General features: G+C 39.4%; 1 protein-coding gene across 16 annotated transcripts in view; it reads right to left on the bottom strand.

The window, feature by feature from the left end:
• The window catches only part of LOC136842758 (protein C-ets-1-like), a 419,972-nt gene that overhangs the window by 18,374 nt on the left and 381,053 nt on the right, over positions 1-20,545 (bottom strand). For all 16 annotated transcript variants that reach the window (XM_067110539.1, XM_067110533.1, XM_067110541.1 and 13 more), the window contains 2 exons: positions 14,305-14,505; positions 1,010-1,342 (listed from right to left, as the gene is read on the bottom strand). In XM_067110539.1, coding sequence (XP_066966640.1) covers positions 1,010-1,342; positions 14,305-14,505 — 534 coding nt within the window. The remainder of the gene's footprint in view (positions 1-1,009; positions 1,343-14,304; positions 14,506-20,545) is intronic.

Genomic DNA, 20,545 nt, shown 5'->3' with positions numbered 1-20,545 from the left:
TACGCGTGCACGCTTTAAGATGCATACCCTCCTCCTTCTCCCCTCCTCCTCCTCCTCCTCTGCTTAATGAGGATGATACCGTAAATATTTTTTTCCCTTCCTCGATTCTCTGTTGGTCAGTTCGTTCCGGGTTGGGTAAAAGAAGTGTTTTCGCTTTTTTACAACCCGGATTTAATGACAAACGCAGGCAGGATGAAACCATTAAATCGCTACCCGACATACTTTTTTTTTCTTTTTAATGCAAAAAAAAAAGCGTTCTTAATTTTCTTTTAAATTACCTTAAAAAAACCGAAAATTTGATTTTCTGTTACACACTTCAAACGAGATTCAGTTTGATTCACAATGGCCACATTCATTCAAATATTCTTAACTGATATATTACAGTTATTAAACAATTACAGCCACTTTGCCATAACCTGAGATCTGTTATTTTGAGGATTTACTCTTTTGGCCATTAAAAAAAATTATTTATATAATGCAATAACCGTAACACGTTAATCCTTCCACTAATACGGCATTTACTTAATCATTTCAAACGAACCATTCAAGTTTGCATGAAATAATATATATGTGTACATGTATGCATTTGTAAAAACTTCAACAATTCTAAAATTATACGAAATATACTTTTCAAGCATGTCTTATTAATACTAAGCCCTCATTAATATTATCATTAAGATATCGAAGAGTCAAACCTTATCCCTCTTCAACTATTAAACTCAAACACACACACACACAAGCACACTTAATATATTTTTTTTTTAATCTTAAAGGATCACAGTTTTAAGAAATACTCTTTCGGATATTTTGATATGTTCCTTACTAGAAAAAAGAAGAAAAAAAATTTCCCTTACTAAAAATGGAGGGAAAAAAAGCTAACTATCCTCTAATGTTTCAGAACGAAACTCAGGAGGAGGACCTAGCCAACTAGGAGGAGGAGCTCTCTCTCTCTCTCTCTCTCTCTCTCTCTCTCTCTCTCTCTCTCTCTCTCTCTCTCTCTCTCTCTCACCTTCGAGATACTGTAGCGTCTGTGAAGGTGGAGGGGCATGGGGCGTGCTGGACGACGTGATGGAAGGCGATGTGGTGTGGGCGGGCGTCGTGGTGGCCGACGACACCACTGCAGTAGATGGTACCGACGCCTGGGAGGGCAGCGCTGACGAAGGAATGGACGACGACGAAGGCGGCGGCGGGGGAACGTGCGGCGAGGATGCCGTGAGGACTTGGTTGAGGCGGTGTTCGGGCAGGGGGCCTCCGTACCCCTCCAGAAACTCGTTGAAATCCGGCACGTATTCGTGGAAGTTGGGAGGCACGAGTGCCAGCGATGCCGATTCTTCCTCCACATCTGCAATGAGAGTTGTACTCGTTAATGGACGGACGATTACGAAAGACTTACATTATACCGTGATAAAGTTATAAAAGTAAAATCAGGACGTACTGTAAAATTAGTACTGGTGAAAAATTAATTTTTATGACATTAAATTCAATACCAAGCCAAATCCTTATGCAAATATAGCAGACAAGTACATTAACAGCAAACACGAAAAAAAGCAGTGGTCCCCCAAGGTCATACAATAACACAAACTTCAAAAACTTACCGGGTGTTGAAAACTAAATACCACTAAAAGTTATTAGAAAGACAATCTGATTAAAAGTAATAAATAAAAAAAACAAAAAAGCAAAAATCACACAAACAACATGCTGATTACCCTCCCGTATATTTTTTCCTAGAATCAAACAAAACGAAGACGAGACATGGAGACGAAAAACAAGCAAATAAGCGGTGGTAAAAGGTACAAAGTTTTGGTCGGCTGGGGACCTTCACTATCTCTGAATATTCACAGCACAATGGCCGGTCCCCCAAAAAGGGACAACGCTTCGCCATTTACGCGTTGTTACACTTTCAACAGAGATGTACACGCGAAGCAAGGACAGCAAAATTTGGTATATAGCCACCCAGATGAAAATTTATGGATACTAAAACAACGTATCCAGTTGGCGCCCCTTCCATTACTTGTAATATATATATGTGAGTGTGTGTATTCATTATTATTCGGTGAGCTATTACACAAGCCTCGGTAATGAACGGCCTTAAAAACTACGTTTGTTTATGGAAAATACGACGAATGATTATGAGTCTGAAACTAAACCTTCCATGTTGGCAACAACTTAGGTAGCCATTTTAATTCCATTAAAAGATTTTTGTGTTGTAGAAAGAAATGTTGAGCCCCGGGCTCTCTTCCTCTCATAATCATCGGTACGAATATCATTCTTCCAAGAGATGGACACCTGGAACTGGAAAATGTAGGAGTGCGGCGTGCGTGCAGCCACTCACTCGCGGTGCAATAGTGTAAAACTGCTGGGATGACAAGATGGAGGAGGGAAGGAGGAAGGGAGGGAGTGAGGAGGTGGTTTGGAGTAGATTGTGGTAAGACGGGGATGAGCGGCAAATAAAGGACGGCTGTAACAGATAAGTTCACTTCTCTCTTCTAATTCTTACTGGCGTTGCTACCTCTTGCCTCTCCACATAAAATACTGCTGCTGAAATCCACTAATATCCAAGGCTAAGGTTTATAATACCACATAATTCTTATCTCCTCAAAAATTCACGTTATTTCTAAATATATACAATTTCCACCACGAAAACATCTGAGGTGAGAGAAGGTCAGAGACGCAATAACTAACGATACTTGCAATGAGGTAAAAGGAAGAATGGCAATATTGTAACTGGGCGCTACAGAACAAGGATAGGGGGTGTTATAAAATTTTCTAGGGCGAGGGACTGAGGGAGGGAGACCGGGGGGAATAGGGAATAGCGGCGATGGAGGAGGAGGAGGAAGTTGAAGCGATAGTCGGGGCGGAGGAGGAGGTGCTGCTGGAAAAGAAGGCGGCGGAGGAGGAGGGAGCAGTATCCCAGGCCGGTTCCCCTTCAGCGGCTGCCCTTTACCCCCTCCACCGCCTCCAGCACTCCCCCCGGGCCATGTTTCACCTTGAGGCACCACTGTCGCCGTCCGTCGCCATTGCCTCCCCTGAACTCCCCCTTTTCTGACTCTGGTCTTGCACCCCGGGTCCGTAACTCACACGAACAGACCCCCAACCCCCGACTCTTCAGAAGTGCCTTCTTCCACCTTCCTCCTCCTCCTCCTCCCAACCACCCAGATCTCTCTCTCTCTCTCTCTCTCTCTCTCTCTCTCTCTCTCTCTCTCTCTCTCTCTCTCTTCTCCCTCGTCCATCGCCCCCTTCCAATTCTTTGGCTCCTTCCCCTCCTTCGGATACCCCTATTTCAACCACCCGAACCCCCTTTAACCGTAATCCAGACGGACCCTTCAACCACCTCTTGCAACTCCCTTCTGCCCTCTCAACTCTTCTCTCATTTCCTACAGTATCGTTTCCCAGAATTCAAAATGCACGTTCTGTTCTCAGCGCAACGACTTCCACGAGATTTATGTAAATAGAATGTTTATTTGTGTAAACAGAATGTTTATTCAATCAAAATGTTGATAATAAAGGAATTAGATAAGGTAAAGTCGCAAATAAAATAAATACGAGGAAAGTAATATGAAATGTTTTACTATGAAGGAAAAAGGAACAGACATCGCATAGATCACTTCCCACGGTGTTGAAATCTCCAAGACCGAGAGGAGGCTTATTATGAGTTACATTAGCTCTCCTTCCACATAAAGCCGATTTTTGAACATTCAAAATAACACTTAGGCATGAAAAAACATGAAAAGTACGAACGATTAGATTAAAAAAAACGTTACCACCGACAAGCTGTATTGAGGATATATTCTTTACACAAAAGTAAATAATAATATTTCAAAGACTTGATATCACTGGCATGCACAGATAAATACCAGACATTGGAATCGGAAAATGAATTGACAGGACAGGCATGACAGAAAATTACAAGTCTGACCTAACTTGTGGACAATTTACGAAAGAAAATAGTTACCTGGAAATCGTAGAACACATAAAACAAAGTCAAACTGCACCTCAAAGACTAGAACACTGCAGCATAAAAAGAAAGCAAACTAGAATGAAATTCATGAAAAACAGGAACAAGAACATTATGATTTTAGAATACCAAATTTCGTCGAGGAACGAAGCTTGTCACATTCTTGAAAATATATTATGAAATTGGTGCGAGACTTCATAAAGAAGATTGAACTTATTTGGAGGAGGACCAGAAGAAGGAGACTTCCACAAGGGAAGGGGTCGAAGGGGGTAACACGAAGGAGGAGGGGGTCTGAAGGAGGGGGGGGGAGAGTTTAGGCGGTATAGCTGTGGTGGTGCCTGTCGCCCCTCGCTACTTACTTACCTCCGTCATTTGGGATCACTGGGCGGAACTAATGACTAGGGTAAGGCACAGGAGGAGGCTTACCTACAGGCACAGGTGGGGGAGGAAAGCCCCGAAGGATGAGACCCCTGCAGGAGGAGTGAGGAGGAGGAGGAGGAGGAGGAGGACCTCTGAGTTGGCCCCCGACGCCTGCGGCCCGGGGCAATCGGAAGGACTCACGAAAAGGAAGGGGCGCGGGAAAAAGATTCACGGCGAGAAGAGAAAAAATATGAAAAACATACAACGGTGAGCGAAACCGAAACACACTAGGCGCTTCCAGCAGGAATATATTAATACATGTTCAAATATTGTTCAAAGTATCTTTACTGGACAAAGGTTAATAAGATGGCGGTGCAAGGATTATGAGAAAAACAGCGGGGGTTAACAACCCGCATGACAACATGGCAAACAGGAACAGCAGCAAACAGTCACAAAGAAAATGGGTTGAGTAACCTTGTGAATAAAACATACACAAGATCCAAAACCTTTCATAAAGAAAGAAAGGCAGTCGTCACAACACCCACATTTTCGTGGTGAAATTTTTCGGAGCAATAACGAGTTGACGATGATATTTTGGGTAGGATTCAACATCGAAACTCGCAAAGAAAGACGCAAAATCCCACGCAAAGAAAACATGACCCCCCCCAAAACAAAGAAAACCGGAGTCTGGACAAAAGCAAGAAATTAAACTGATTCATCCGGATTATTCATTCACTGAAGTCTACAACAAGAACAAATAAAGTTCATCATTAAACGCTAGAGCTTAAAGTGCTTAATAATTACGCCGTAATGAAACTGTCGGAAATGTCTAATTATGCCTTTTGATAAATCCTGGTTATATGTGTGTGAGACACAACAAATAGAGTAAATAATGAAGGTTACTGTTATTATATATATATATATATATATATATATATATATATATATATATATATATATATATATATATATATTATATATATATATACATATACATATATTATAAAATGTATGTTTATGTAATGGAATCAACAGTATTTTATAACAACACTGATATCTCACTCTCCTTGAAATAAGTAAATTCTTGTGATTACCCTGTAATTAAAATAACTAAGAACTTAATAATAACAAAAGTGATTAATACAATAATGTATATTATACAGATTAAATTCTAAAACTCAAAATAATAAAGGGCAAGACAAACTTTGTATATGGCCGGGGATAATTCTAATCAACAGAAGCAGGGTGAAGTCAATGACAATTAATTAATTTTAGGGATTCCCACATACCCACACTACAGTCCTGTGTTACACAACCATCCTCACCCTTAACCTTTGACGCCAACTACAGCCTATGTAACTAGTGAGAGGTGAAAGGACTTAGTAAATGAAATGACAGGAAATTCTCGAGTCATGTCAAAACAGATATGACGAGGGAGGAGGGCAAAAAATGAGATGAAATTCCTCATTCTGTCCCTCCAGACTACAGACAACAGACGGCAAGAAGAAGAAGAAGAAAGGGAATCAGAGAGTCGCTTAACAAAATGTACCTCCGAAGGCGGCCGCCACCTTCTTTCCCGCGACGTCTTTTGTTTGCGGGTAAACATTCTAACGAGCGCAAACAATCCCACGAGCGGCGTTAAACCAGAGCGTGAACGACAAACACTGAATACCCACCCACCCACTCCTTCTCTAGCCATCCACCAGCAAAAACGAAAAAAAAGAGGACGCAAAAAAAAAAAAAAAAAGGAAAAAAACTGACATTGGACCACCATCCGAAGTCCGAGTTCTTTCTTCTGACATTCCGAAGGTTTTGTTCTTGGACGGACTCTCAAGAAGGCCGTATGTCGCGCTCCGACTTCACCCTCTCACGATTCTTTGATTCCCGTCGCCAAGTGCTATGATCTTTCTTCTCGCTCCCCAACCTCTATGCTGTTTTACCTGGATATTTCCTGAATTAAGTATGATATCTTTTTTTCTGACTATTAAATAAATAAATAAAGCAACTTGGGTTGGTCTCTTCAACGGAAAAATGACATTACTTGAAAAAATACAATTTCGGCACAAAAAGTCATTTCATTATTCTTAGCGAGGCCCTTTCTCCTTGCCTTCTTTCCAAGCCCCCTCGACACTTTCCAATTAATAGGCCTCATACTTGTGCCAAAAGGTCCATCATTCAGTCGAGAGTTCAGTTCGTAGCCGCGGGGATAAAAGTCGGAAAAATATGGTTCGCTTGGTTTCAATTTCTTCTGCTTTATTTGTCCATCGGAAGAACCCCATCCGGTTCCCCAGGAAATATATCCGGTCGTAGGACAAAGTCCACGATTCCGCGAAAAAAGAAGAAAAAAAAATCGCTGCCCCTTCGTTTCTATCACAGTAAAGTTCAGGGTGTTTGGATGCGTGTTTATCAAAGTCAAATTAAACCTGAACTGATGATAAAAATGGTCTCCATTGTACCTCAAGATGAATGAGAATAAATGGCGCAATAAGCATAGGTTTATGACACCTGATCTCTGGAGCAATTATCATTAATGGTGGTCGAAAGCATATTAGCAAGAAAATTAATATAATATATATATATATATATATATATATATATATATATATATATATGTGTGTGTGTGTGTGTGTGTGTGTGTGTGTGTGAGTGTGTGTGTGTGTGTACACATACATACATACATACATGTATATATACATATATACTGTCTGTATGTATGTATGCATGTATATATATAGGGTATATATATACATACACACATATATATAAATAATGATAAAATCCACGAAGGAAAGGGAAACACTGGAATGCTCGAAAGGCCTCGCAGCACTCCAGTGTTTCCTTTCATTCCCTTCATATATTCATCACGTTCCATATTTTCGTGATTCAGTTACAATTATATATATATATATATATATATATATATATATATATATATATATATATATATATATATATATATATATATATACATACATACTACAGCGTACATACAGATAACACTGTAAGCAAAGTAAAATATCAATAATATATCTGCAAGAATTGAAAGCATTAAGCGTGTTTATGCAAGATAAGTGAATCTGCAAGAAAATTACCGTAATCCACGTAATCCACATAATCGGTGCAGTAATAAGCCCGGTGGTAATTAACAAGACGAGTTGGACTTGGCCTGCAGACACTCATGATCATCGGGTATAGCACCGAAGAACAGGAGAAACAAATGCGAAAACACTCGACGGAGCGTGAAATCAGAAGCCTATGACTTCCTTCGTTTCTGCCTCGTTAAGACGACTCCAAAAGGGATTCAGGATATTGTACTGGCAATAAAGAATCCCCTTCTGCACTTCGGAGAAAGAATCAGGGTGTGGTCCAACGCGCGACGTGAGACTGGCACCGCTCTGGACAACGGCAGCGAACTGACATTTGTCTGGTGCCAAAAAGGACCGTCGCGACTGATGGCTTAACATCCAAGGGACCCTGGCACTCCTTGTGCGCTTTCTTAAAGTACGGGAATTGGACGCTTCGGCAGCACGACGGAAAACGCTACTGCTGCTAATTTACGGCTTCTTTCTTTTTCCCTCTAACTGTCTGTCTCTCAAGATGAATCAATGAATGATGTTCGTCTGTCCCGGGCACGAACAAACTAGAGATGACCACGAAGGATGGGCACCGGACGTCGAATGACACTCGGTTGCCAACTCTCTCCATATCAAATGAGACGTGGCATTTTTTATACAAATATATATCACACCGTTAACGAGATTTCACTTATCTCCCCTAAACATGATACCTAAACATTCTAATCACATACGCGAAGAGATCCACCATTACATCAAAACAACGCACATCACAACATAATTTTTAAAAAATTATATAAAAAAAACAACATTTCGACAACGAAAACAAATTAACACAACACATCAAACTACACTGAACAAGGCAACTCAACTCTTTTACTGAATCTGTCTCTCCAAACTCTGCCATCAATAAACACAGCAATGGCAAAAGACTAAAACCTAGCTGACTCCGACAAAACGAAAGATAACACAAAATGTACCGAATAGGATAGTACCCGCCCGGTCTCTTCCAAATTGAACAGAAAACGAGAAAACAAAACTACAATATTGACATACAGAAGACTGACAAGCTATGTGATGCCACACGGCTTCGTTTCCTGTGGCCGCGATAGCTTCTGTTTCAGCGCTTTGATACCAACTAGCATTTCTTCACACGTGAGATAAGAGGAATCACGAAAATGCAGATAAGCGGACTCACTCTCTCTCTCTCTCTCTCTCTCTCTCTCTGTTGGGGACTTCAAAAACGATCGATCTCTACAGGATGCGGCAGACAGCCAAGGTTCGAGTACTATCGCCTTCAAAAATAAAAATGAAAAGAAAAACAGATTCGTTGACTATGCTACATACAGCTGGAACCTGGCGATAAAACTGAAAATTAGAATAAACACGATTATATTATTCTTGTATTTTTAACCTAATGCTTAACCAACACCCTTATACCAAAAGAGCCGAGAATTCAAATGACAATAAACCAGTGTCGAGATAAAAAAAAATAAAGAAAATAAGACGCTTTGGTACCCGCAGGATATAACCGATACTTTGCAGATATTTTTATTTAATTTATTTATTTATTTTTTCTTTTTGAGAGAGAGAGAGAGAGAGAGAGAGAGAGAGAGAGGGGGGGGGGGGACTTCAAGTCCGGGTTTCCCATAAAGTCGTGCAATTCCTTCTCTATTTTCTCACCGCTGCCGACGGCAGGGGCAAATTTCAATTTCGGCGGCCATCTTCCTGTCGGCGATAAAATTCCCTCCGCGGCAGCGGGGTGACAAGAGATCGATCCTTGTGCATCTTGACACAGGATAACAACGAGAGAGGGGAATCCTGTACAGGATATCCGGCGGCTGCGGTCACCTCCTTTTAGCTTCCAGGACCTGTGTGACGTCACGCTCCCCCCAGACCAAAAACACAAAGCCCCCAGCGCCGCTTTAAAGGTTTCCTCACTCTCTCTCCTTCCTCCCAACACTTTCCTGCCAACATCGTCATCTCCTCCTCCTCCTACTCCTCCTCCACCTTCTTCTTCTTCTTCTTCCTCTTTAAGTTCCTCAAGGTCGTACTCAAAACGGTACAAAAATGTGATGAACCACAAGCTTCCCGATTTAAGGAACCACAATTTCTCTCTCTCTCTCTCTCTCTCTCTCTCTCTCTCTCTCGTTACAATTGCTGTAACATAACAGGAGTAATCAAGAAGTAAGAAATAATATAATGCAATAAACAAAATGTGCCTCGGGAAACAGTACCTCTTTGCGAACATAATAGCTTTTCAAAAGAATTGTTGAAAACGTAAATGGTAGAAAAAGTCATCTAAGACCTTCTCACCACCGCCAACAGGGGCCAGAGTTTCGGGAGAACCACCTTTCCAAAACTGCCACGATTACACGTAATAATAATAATAATAGTAATAATAATAATAATATTGACGGTGAAGCCAAAGAGCATCACGTGATTCTTCTCGTTAATCTGCGAGATGATCTCCGATGATAAAGCCGGAACAACAGGATGCGATGACACGAGAGAGAGAGAGAGAGAGAGAGAGAGAGAGAGAGAGAGAGAGAGAGAGAGAGAGAGAGAGAGAGAGAGAGAGCGCACAGGAAAGGAAAGGGGGAGAGTTATTCTGTGAAGAACATAAACTAAACTGGATATTTAAGCAAGCATATGCCTCAAAAGATTATGACATTTTAGGATGACTGTTTTAACACTTGAACAAATGTTTAAATAAAACGAGAAAAATCTTATAATATATATATATATACATATACATACACAAGATTTTTCTTGCTTTATTTAAGTATATTTGTTCATGTGTTAAAATAGTCATCCTAAAATGTCATAATTTTTTCAGGCTCATGCTTGCTTAAATATCCAGATTATATATAAATATATATATATATATATATATATATATATATATATATATATATATATATATATATATATATATATATATAAATATATAAAGGGAGTGAAAATACAGATTATATATAAATATATATATATATATATATATATATATATATATATATATATATATATATATATATATATATATATAAAGGGAGTGAAAATAAAGCGAAAACCTACACACACACATATATTTATATATCTCAACAGGTACCTCATGTATGGCTTACGTAGAATTGCATTTTAAGGGAGCGTGCCTGTAAGCTCGTCACCGCCACAGAGTCGTACCTCGGTCCCCTAACTTAGTACGCATGTACCAGGTGCACAAAGAGAAAGGTCCGGCTAATATTTTCTTGGAAGAACTTGTTTCAAAAGTTTTGGGGAGAAAATGTCCAGTTCTTGGTGAAGCTCTGCACTCCTGTTCTTCCAGCGAATAAAATCAATTCATGCTGAATAGACGCACGTTTATTTTTGAAATTTGAAATGGTCTCGAATTTCGTGATCTGTGGAACTCGAAAAAGGCGGTTTTGAGTCGGGTAAACAACTCCTTCCACGAGAGATAGCTGCATAATGATTTTTCATCCGAAGCGTTATAAAAGCTCGTGCGAATACTAAATACAATAAGTCTGTGTATGTATATGTACATACATAATATATATATATATATATATATATATATATATATATATATATATATACACATACACACACACATATATATATATACACAAATATATACATAATATATATATATATATATATATATATATATATATATATATATATATATATATATATATATATATAACAGTACATGTGTATGCAGACACAAGTGCAATGACACATAACTCCAGGCAACTGAAACCGAGGCATGAAGTGTTACCAATCACATACAACTACAGCAGATCGCGAGAGTCACATACAGTAGGTGCAAAAGGTTTGCAGTATATCATTAAGAGAAATGAAGGGGGCGGGGGGATCAGATGGCACCCAGAGTGATGTGGGCGAAGGTGAGTGAGAGGGAGACACAATGGACAGGGGAAGGGGGAGAGGGGCAGGGGAGGGGTTACTAACTTTTCACAAACATGGGTGGAGGGCCCAGTCCACATCCGGCCCCCGCCGAAAAGTGCTGTTAGGACCAAATGTAATGCTCATTTAGGCACATCATTTACATTTTACGGCGCTTGCCTTGACATCTCATATAAGAGAAAGGCTATGTGATGTTTCTCTATTTCTCTCCCGTTTACACACACACACACACACACACACACACACAATTACGCCTCATGCTAAAGAAAATAAGATTATAACAAAGTTTTGAAAAGCTTTTAATATTCACATTACGAATAAACCATTTTACCGGTAGAAGGATTTTTTGTACCTGTAATTATGAACTTTACATCACTTCTAGTTATTTATTCAATTCCCTAATATGTATTCTCCAAGGAGAGTATCTTTCCCTCTTCCTTTCGTTCACACAAATCTCAGTCAGCGAGTCCCTTCGACAAAAGATGCCACGACTTTCACCAAAAACGATCCTCAACTAACCATGACCCAAATTTCATTGGCTCTCATTACATGCACAAAAAAAAAATCAATTAAAACTATCAGTGCTGCGCTGCTGCTTCGATTCATTATGTTTATCGACCTTTTTTAATATTTTTTGTTGTTGTCATATTATGCACCTATGACCTACTTTTTCACGCTTACATTCCAGCAATTTTATCTCTTACATTTGTTCGATTATTCCTGGAGTTTTTACTTTTAACGCCAAATTGCGGATGCTAGTCGTGCCTTTTTTCTTATTATTTAATAATAATACTGTTAATAAAATAATATTTCACAACTTTTACAATTAATCTTTGCTAACATACACCTGTTTCAGGTTGTAAATTATGACATCAGAAATTTTCAACGCAAACCCATTGCTATTTATAAAAAAAAGCAATTCATGATTTAAAAAAAAAAAACGCTATTAATTAAATTCACACAGTACCAGCGCAAAATTCTGAACTATCGCCCTCCGCAGAGAGAGAGAGAGAGAGAGAGAGAGAGAGAGAGAGAGAGAGAGAGAGAGAGAGAGAGAGAGTTATTAATCGCAACGGCCGTTAATCCTCGGGGAGCCATTCCTGCGAGGCATCAAGAGCCATAGAAGATAATATTGGCTCCGCGACAGCGTTCCAGGCTAAGGCTTTAATATGAGGCATTCCTCCAGCGGTGGACAAGAGTGCTTCACTGACTCTTCGTGTTACAATCGCCGGATGTGGGGTCTCTCTCTCTCTCTCTCTCTCTCTCTCTCTCTCTCTCTCTCTCTCTCTCTCTCATTCTTGTTGTTCTTATTCTGGGCTTTCCCTCCCAAGATAAAAATAAGAAACATATAGAAAGGGAATTCGGGCTGATTGAATATAGTACACCTGATGTCGCAAATTCCAACATGTATACATATAGATATTTCAATGCATCACCTTCGATGACTGACATACATGTAAACATACTACATGAATATAGTTAATAGCGTAAATTTGCAAATTGTCCTACGCAAGATGCTACTTTCAAAATGAGAGAGAGAGAGAGAGAGAGAGAGAGAGAGAGAGAGAGAGAGAGAGAGAGAGAGAGAGAGAGAGAGAGAGAGAGACTCCTAGAAGTCATGAAGTACTCAAGGGGAGACGAATGGGTCAGGTGACATTATTATTAAGAAATGTTTGCGCTGTCTACGATCCCCCGTTTTTCTTCAGACAATAAAGAGGAACTTTGGCGGCAGAGATATGTGTGGCATCGGACACTTGAAAGTAAGGATAGGTATCAGGTGACCAGTCATATAAAGACACACACACACACACACACACACACACATATATATATATATATATATATGTATATATATATATATATATATATATATGTGTGTGTGTGTGTGTGTATATGTACATATATACATTTATAATACTATATATATAAGTATACATATATATGTGTGTGTGTGAGCGTGTGTATGAAGACGTGTATAAATGTGAAGTAATGTTGTCTGAAAGAAACAGCTATCTTCCAATTTCTGAAAAGAGAGAGAGAGAGAGAGAGAGAGAGAGAGAGAGAGAGAGAGAGAGAGAGAGAGAGATAAACGTGTCACTTCCAATATAAAACATAAACACTGTACAATGGAAAATTTTCCTCCTTGCAAGAATTATCTCAAAACTCGAACGCATTTTGAAAGCCACTCTTTCTTTCACAATCATGTTTTTTTTTGTTTTGTTTTTTGCCTTCAGGTCCGATTAACCAATGAACGAAAAAGAAGAAAAAAATCGAAAACTGTTTCTCTTATCAACGGTCTGTTTGCCCCTGTTTGTTTTATCCATGTTGGTATAGGACATCAAAAGGTGCCGATTTCAGACCTGTTTACACCAACAAAGGCACAACTGGAGTCAACTTTTCGTTTTACCCATTTGTTTAAAGAACACCCGAGGGGTCCCCCTCTCTCTCTCTCTCTCTCTCTCTCTCTCTCTCTCTCTCTCTCACACACACACACACACAAAGCAACATCTAATCATGGAGACAATACATTCTAAATGCGACTCGTGGACTAAAATATACATATACATGAATACATACATACACACACGCATATATATATATATATATATATATATATATATATATATATATATATATATATATATATATATATATATATATGGTATATATAAATGTACTACATAAACACACACACATACATATACAAATACAAGCTTATATGTGAGTCCACGAGTCGTATTTAAAACGAACTGTCTCCTGGTATGGGGCGCGCGCGCACGAGAGAGAGAGAGAGAGAGAGAGAGAGAGAGAGAGAGAGAGAGAGAGAGAGAAAGAGAGAGAGAGAGAGAGAGAGAGAGAGAGAGAGAGAGAGAGAGAGAGAGAGAGAGAGAGAGAGAGAGAGAGAGAGAGAGAGAGAGAGAGAGAGAGATAATATTACACAAATTACCGACCCATATATTCATACACAACTTAACAGAAGAAACTCACCTTTTTGTAGGAATTCGAGGTGTTGCCAAAGGATATCGCCCATGAAGGGAGGCGTGCGAGCTAGGAAGGACTCCCTTCCCATCCCCACCAGGTCTCTTCCCTTCATCTGGAACTCGTGCACAGAAACACCTTCGAGGCTGAAGTCTTTGATGGCCCACATCAGCCACTGGCGGACATGGTCTTCAGACCACTGTTTCGGATCTGCACAACGAGAAAAGAACAGTTATTAGGATGGTTTTGTTAGCTACGATCACACACAAATACTTTGTACAGTAGCGATTAAATATTATCACACATACACAACATATGTATAAATATGTTATAAATGTATATTTTATATATATGTATATATATATATACATATACATATAAATTACACATATCTATTGTATAATTTCAATAAACACACTGCCCTCTTCTCGATTTCTTCAAAATTTGGAAACGCTTGTCACTACTAAACTCAGTTCAAAATTAAGAAAGAAATGAAGATATTCTGACAGCAGATTTTATATATACATACATACACACACACACACACACACACATATATATATATATATATATATATATATATATATATATATATATATATATATATATAATCAATGCTTCTAAACGTCCTTTAATATCAATTCGCTCTACCTCCTGAAATAATATATTTTCATATATGTTACCGAAGGAATTTACATATATGAAAATATATTATTTCCGAGGTAGAGCGAATTGGATATTAAAGGACGTTTGTAGCTTACTGATTGTATATGAATCACGGTGATGTGATAAAAGTCATATATATATATATATATATATATATATATATATATATATATATATTATATATATATATATATATATATATATATATATATATATATATATATATATATATACAGTATAATATACAGGTATATTCTGTTCATTAATCCGAGACCTACCAAATTGCTAATAATATACCTTTCATCCCTTGTGGCTGCCACGATAATCATCATCATTATAAATAATATCACTGTTTAATTGTTCCCATTCATTGTTGCGTCGCTATTGTCATTACACCTTTCTTTAATATTACCATTCACGCAGCATTCAAAATAATAATGTTCATTTGGCTAAGTCACAATTACTGTAGTTGTATCACCATCACTCCTGTTGACTGAGCTTCACTCCCAATGGCAATGTCAACACCCTAAGCTACTGAATAATATAACAGAAACCAGAAACTCGAAATAACAGCTTAAATATTCACAACTAATTTAGGGAGGGGGATGGTGCAACCGAGCGACCGATAACATCTTTGTTGAGAGAAAGTGAGTGGACAAAAAGACGGCGATAACAAGAGTTTATCTTCTAACACAGCCGCACTCACACCACCAGAGGAAGCGCTTATCGGAATCTTCAAGAGAACGCGGCCCTAAGTCTTCTTCGGGATTACAAAATAACCACTTTCAACTCCTTGCCTATTCCATCAGATCCACAGTAACTATTACTGCTCCTACTAAATAATATTAATACTAATAATAATGATAATTTGATGGTAATGATGATTGTGAGAATGGAAAACAATTTAGAGACACCTGGAAAATCTCATTAAAAACAGCGACCCCGACTAAGGGTTAGGCTGAGGAAAAGATGATGATGATGATTATTGTGACATCTTAGCCTAAATATACAGCTTAGGCTTAGACGCTTGGGCAGTATTGCTTAGCTGAAAGCATTGTGACCAGAAGTAATTGAGTAGATCCCTTAGAGTTTGGTCTGTCCTTCGTAATGGTCCCCGAGTGTCTAAATCATACCTCTTAATAACATATTTGTTAAAATTACTAGATTTACTTTCATAATTGTAATGACGTCACAGAATTATTCAAGGCTGCTAAAAATAACACGGAGACAAAATATAGGAACCTGACAAAAAAAAAAAAAAAAATCTAACCCATTCGTTATCATGAAAACTTTTATACTCGCATCGTTCAAACCTCGCGCATGAAGATATGCGCAACTGGTAACAAACGAACAACGAATCAATTCAAGGCAAAACCGGGTGGGGAGAAAATAAAGATAAAAACAGAACCAATATAAGCGAGTGACGTAAATCCATAATAAGGAAAAACCTCCCTGCGAGCAGATGACGCCTTTTTGACTTAGTTGTCATGACAACTTAGGATAACACCACATTCCCAGTCCCCTCCCTCCCTCTCTTCCCCCAATAAAACAACCACTGCATACACCTTTACTCTCGTCCCCAGCCACTCGTCTGTGTCCTTTAGCCAGTGTGTGTGTGTGTGTGTGTGTGTGTGTGTGTGTGTGTGTGTGTGTGTGTGTGTGTGTGTGTGTGTGTACCTTTATGACATGAATAAAAGAATAAAGGGTCTCATATGAACAACACACCTGTATATTGTAAGTATGCATGCGCGCACACACACTTATATTATAAATGTGTACATATACACTTACATACATACATATATACATACACACATATACAACACTCAACCATTCCAGTATATCCAAAAAGGAGTTTTACAAAACCACTTTCACAAAGACATTTTTCAAGAACATTGGATATGTATGAAAACAATTCTTTCTCAACCCCCACCCCAAGTTCTCTCTCTCTCTCTCTCTCTCTCTCTCTCTCTCTCTCTCTCTCTCTCTCTCTCTCTCCTGGAACAAGGGAAACCCAGGAAAAGACAAAAATATTAACGACCAAAATGAAAATATATTCCTGGGGGACAGAGATTCGAGAAGACTCGGTTAAAGTAACGGGGGGAGAGGGAGGAGGGATTTTGAGGGAGTGTAGGGGAATTGTGGGAAGGGGGGAGAGGCAGTGATGAGGGGAATGGAAGGGGGGGAGGGCGAGGTGTCGGTGGGAACTAGAAGCATTAGCGTCTATCATCCTGGCACATAGTTAGACGAGATAATGGCACTATTGTCACTTGTTCTCTCTCTCTCTCTCTCTCTCTCTCTCTCTCTCTCTGTAACATTTTGCCCCTAATCTAACAAAAGAATGTGTATATAATTTATCTTTAAGTTGACTTTTCATCAAATCAGTTACCTTAATATGCTCCAGGTTCGTTATGAAAAGTGGGCGTACGGGAATAAAGGCAAAATGTATAAAAATGCAACCCTAAAACACGTTGAAACCCTACAACCCTTCCGTGTAGGCTATATTTCTGATAGCAACTGTTGCAGAACAGGGTTACAATTACCAAGTGACCTGTACTGAAGAGAAAAAAAATGACCTAACCTCATGCTCTTAGTCAAATTTGCTTTTTGCTGAAATACGACCAAGGATACAAATTCTGAACAAAGAAACTCGACCGTAAGGAACCGCTGGGCTGTCTCTAATCCAGCTGGCCACGTCCTCCGAAAGAATGACCTCTTAAAAGGCTAATGTTTGAGAGAAAAAATATACAAATGGGAGGGACAATGGTTAAAAGGTCATCGACTAAATCGTGCAATCTGCAACAAACGAAATATACTGCGACAGGTAAGGAAGAGGGCAGTAGTGAACAGAGAATGCGGTGATGACCAGGAACAGAAGAATGATGAACAAGAAGAAGAAGAAGAAGAAGAAGAAGAAGAGGAAGAAGAAGAAAAAGAAGAAGAAGAAGAAGAAGAGCTACCGAAACAAACACAACAAAACAAATGGTGTTAAGAGTCAGGTACTTCCCGCATGGGTCTAAATTCTCCCAATGCAGCTGTGGTCACTCTTAGCTTGGACTTCGTTTGAGTCACCCCCCAAACTGTAGGTCAAACTCATCTCTCAAATGATCCCTGACAATGATTAAGAATGCAGCTTTATTTGGGCACATGGACATTTCATTTCTCCAGAGAGAGAGAGAGAGAGAGAGAGAGAGAGAGAGAGAGAGAGAGAGAGAGAGAGAGAGAGAGAGATATGGACACTGGCAAATAATTCTTTGCTTTTGTTTGTTCTCACTTCTGAGCTGCCTTGGAAAATCCTGGCGTTTGGAAAAAATCAACATCTCCATTAACAGCACGCTGCGCTGGGTAAGCCTTTGGACGAATCAAGCAGTCATTCAGCATTCAAAAGGAAGGATTTTACTCAAATTCTCAGCTTACAAATCCCCCTCGAAGGCAAAACAACCCAACTCTTTCCCTCAACTTTTGACTAGAGTGTCACATGCGTCCGACCTGAAGCACTGATGGGTATCACAAATATCACAGCGGCCCATATCGATCAGAAGCCCCGCACACATCAAAATACAAAGCTATATCGGTGCCATCTTCCAAACGGGGCACTTCGAGGGTATGTATATATATGCATACGGGCGACGGGCACGGGGTGAGGGGAGGGAGGGCAGCATGCCCCTCGTATTCTAATGAGGGGAAATGCCCAAACGTCATTAACGAACCGTATTCGCCCCAGCCTCGGATACGAGATGCAAAGGAGAGTGGAGAAAAATTACAAAAACATTTACGGAGAGAGAGAGAGAGAGAGAGAGAGAGAGAGAGAGAGAGAGAGAGAGAGAGAGAGAGAGAGAGAGAGAGAATATATACAAATACACGTTGAAAGAGTTTCTTGGGCGAACGTAATTACCGAAATAAGTGACGAGAGGGCTGTTGAGAATATTCAGTTCGGCAGAAAGAGAAACGAAATCATTCTTATTCGGGAGTGTTTCGAGGGTTACTGTAGCTGTGTCCCCATTGTGTCTAAACTGGTTAAGGGTAGGAAGAATGGGGAATAATGGGGGAGGGGAGGGGAAGGGATATGGGAGAGATGAATGGGAAATGAGGGTGGGAAAGCACGAACGAGAGAGAGAGAGAGAGAGAGAGAGAGAGAGAGAGAGAGAGAGAGAGAGAGAGAGAGAATGGGATGGAAACAACAAGATTTTGTGTAATACTAGTAGAGTCGTCATGAATAATAATAATAATAATAATAATAATAATAATAATAATAATAATGCCCCCCTTCATTTTATCTCAAGGCCTTATAAACAGAAAGAGATTTATTCAAATGATTTAGAATTTGAAGGTCGCAATAGTCGTCAGTGGTGGAATTTCCCCTTCAAATACACTGGGGTAAGAAAAGGGATAAAACAAAGGAAAGATAAATATCCAGTAAAAAAAGGTAAAGTATAATGCAAGAGATTGTTCTTATCGAGATAATAAGAAATAAGAAAAAGAGGAAAGCTAGTTTTTGTATTAAGACATCTGGACGTATTGGAATGATTCAGTCCGATTCACGAACAACTACAAGAGAGAGAGAGAGAGAGAGAGAGAGAGAGAGAGAGAGAGAGAGAGAGAGAGAGAGTAATGAAGGATTCTGAAGGTCCCTTTTCATTATGACAATATCCTCTTCAGCCTCATTATGACAATTAAATAGTTACAATTGCTCTGTGAGGACCATTGTGGAAAGGAGAGAAAGAGAGGTTGACGGGGGAAAGAGTAGACACAAGGAGAGAGAGAGAGAGAGAGAGAGAGAGAGAGAGAGAGAGAGAGAGAGAGAGAGAGAGAGAGAGAGAATATCACAATGGCCAATTGCTCCTCAAGCTCTTCATTCCCGGGTCCCAGTCAGTTCTCGTTTATACCGAAAGGCCGATTTTCCCATGACATTCACTTGTGCCACCCTTACAGTATGCGGTCGGGAACAAGGGACAAGAAGAATTAACAACGAAAGGGAAACCCCTCACAATAACAATAACAATAACAATAATAACAATAATAACAATAACAATAACGAGTCCGAGGGACACAAGTGCAACAACGAATTCTGTTTTTGTTTTTGGAACCTTTTTTTTCCGCTTTTCTGAAGACTTCTTACGGACGGGAACTTCGCGCGAGGGAACGAACAAGTGTTTTATTGTGGACTCACTCGATTCTCAAACGGATTGTAAATTAACCGAAAGGACAGAAAAATGTGGCGAAAGCTTTTCACGGGGAAGGAAGTGAAGGCTTGGCAGAAACAATTCGTGTTAAGAATTGTGGAAAACTTATTTAAGATTTACAGCGAGATCTTTTATTTTCAGTGAAACGAAGAGGTGAATTGCAACGAATTTCTGCTGCGACTTTAATGCACAAGCATATGCCTAGTGCCAAATATTTTACACTTCGATTATAACTACTTGGAGTGATACAACCTACGCACTAGTAGTATCAGTAGTTTTCTTATTATTAAAAACAGTTTAACCAGACCACTGAGCTGACTATCAGCTCTCATAGGGCTGGCCCGAAGGATTTGGATGAAATGACAGGTCTAGGCTAGAAGCCTAGTGTATTACTAGTAGTA

The sequence above is a fragment of the Macrobrachium rosenbergii genome, chromosome 10 (genome assembly GCF_040412425.1).
Source record: "Macrobrachium rosenbergii isolate ZJJX-2024 chromosome 10, ASM4041242v1, whole genome shotgun sequence".
In the NCBI taxonomy this organism is placed as follows: domain Eukaryota; kingdom Metazoa; phylum Arthropoda; class Malacostraca; order Decapoda; family Palaemonidae; genus Macrobrachium; species Macrobrachium rosenbergii.
Note: the sequence above shows the minus strand (reverse complement) of the source record. Positions and strands in the feature narration are given on the sequence as shown.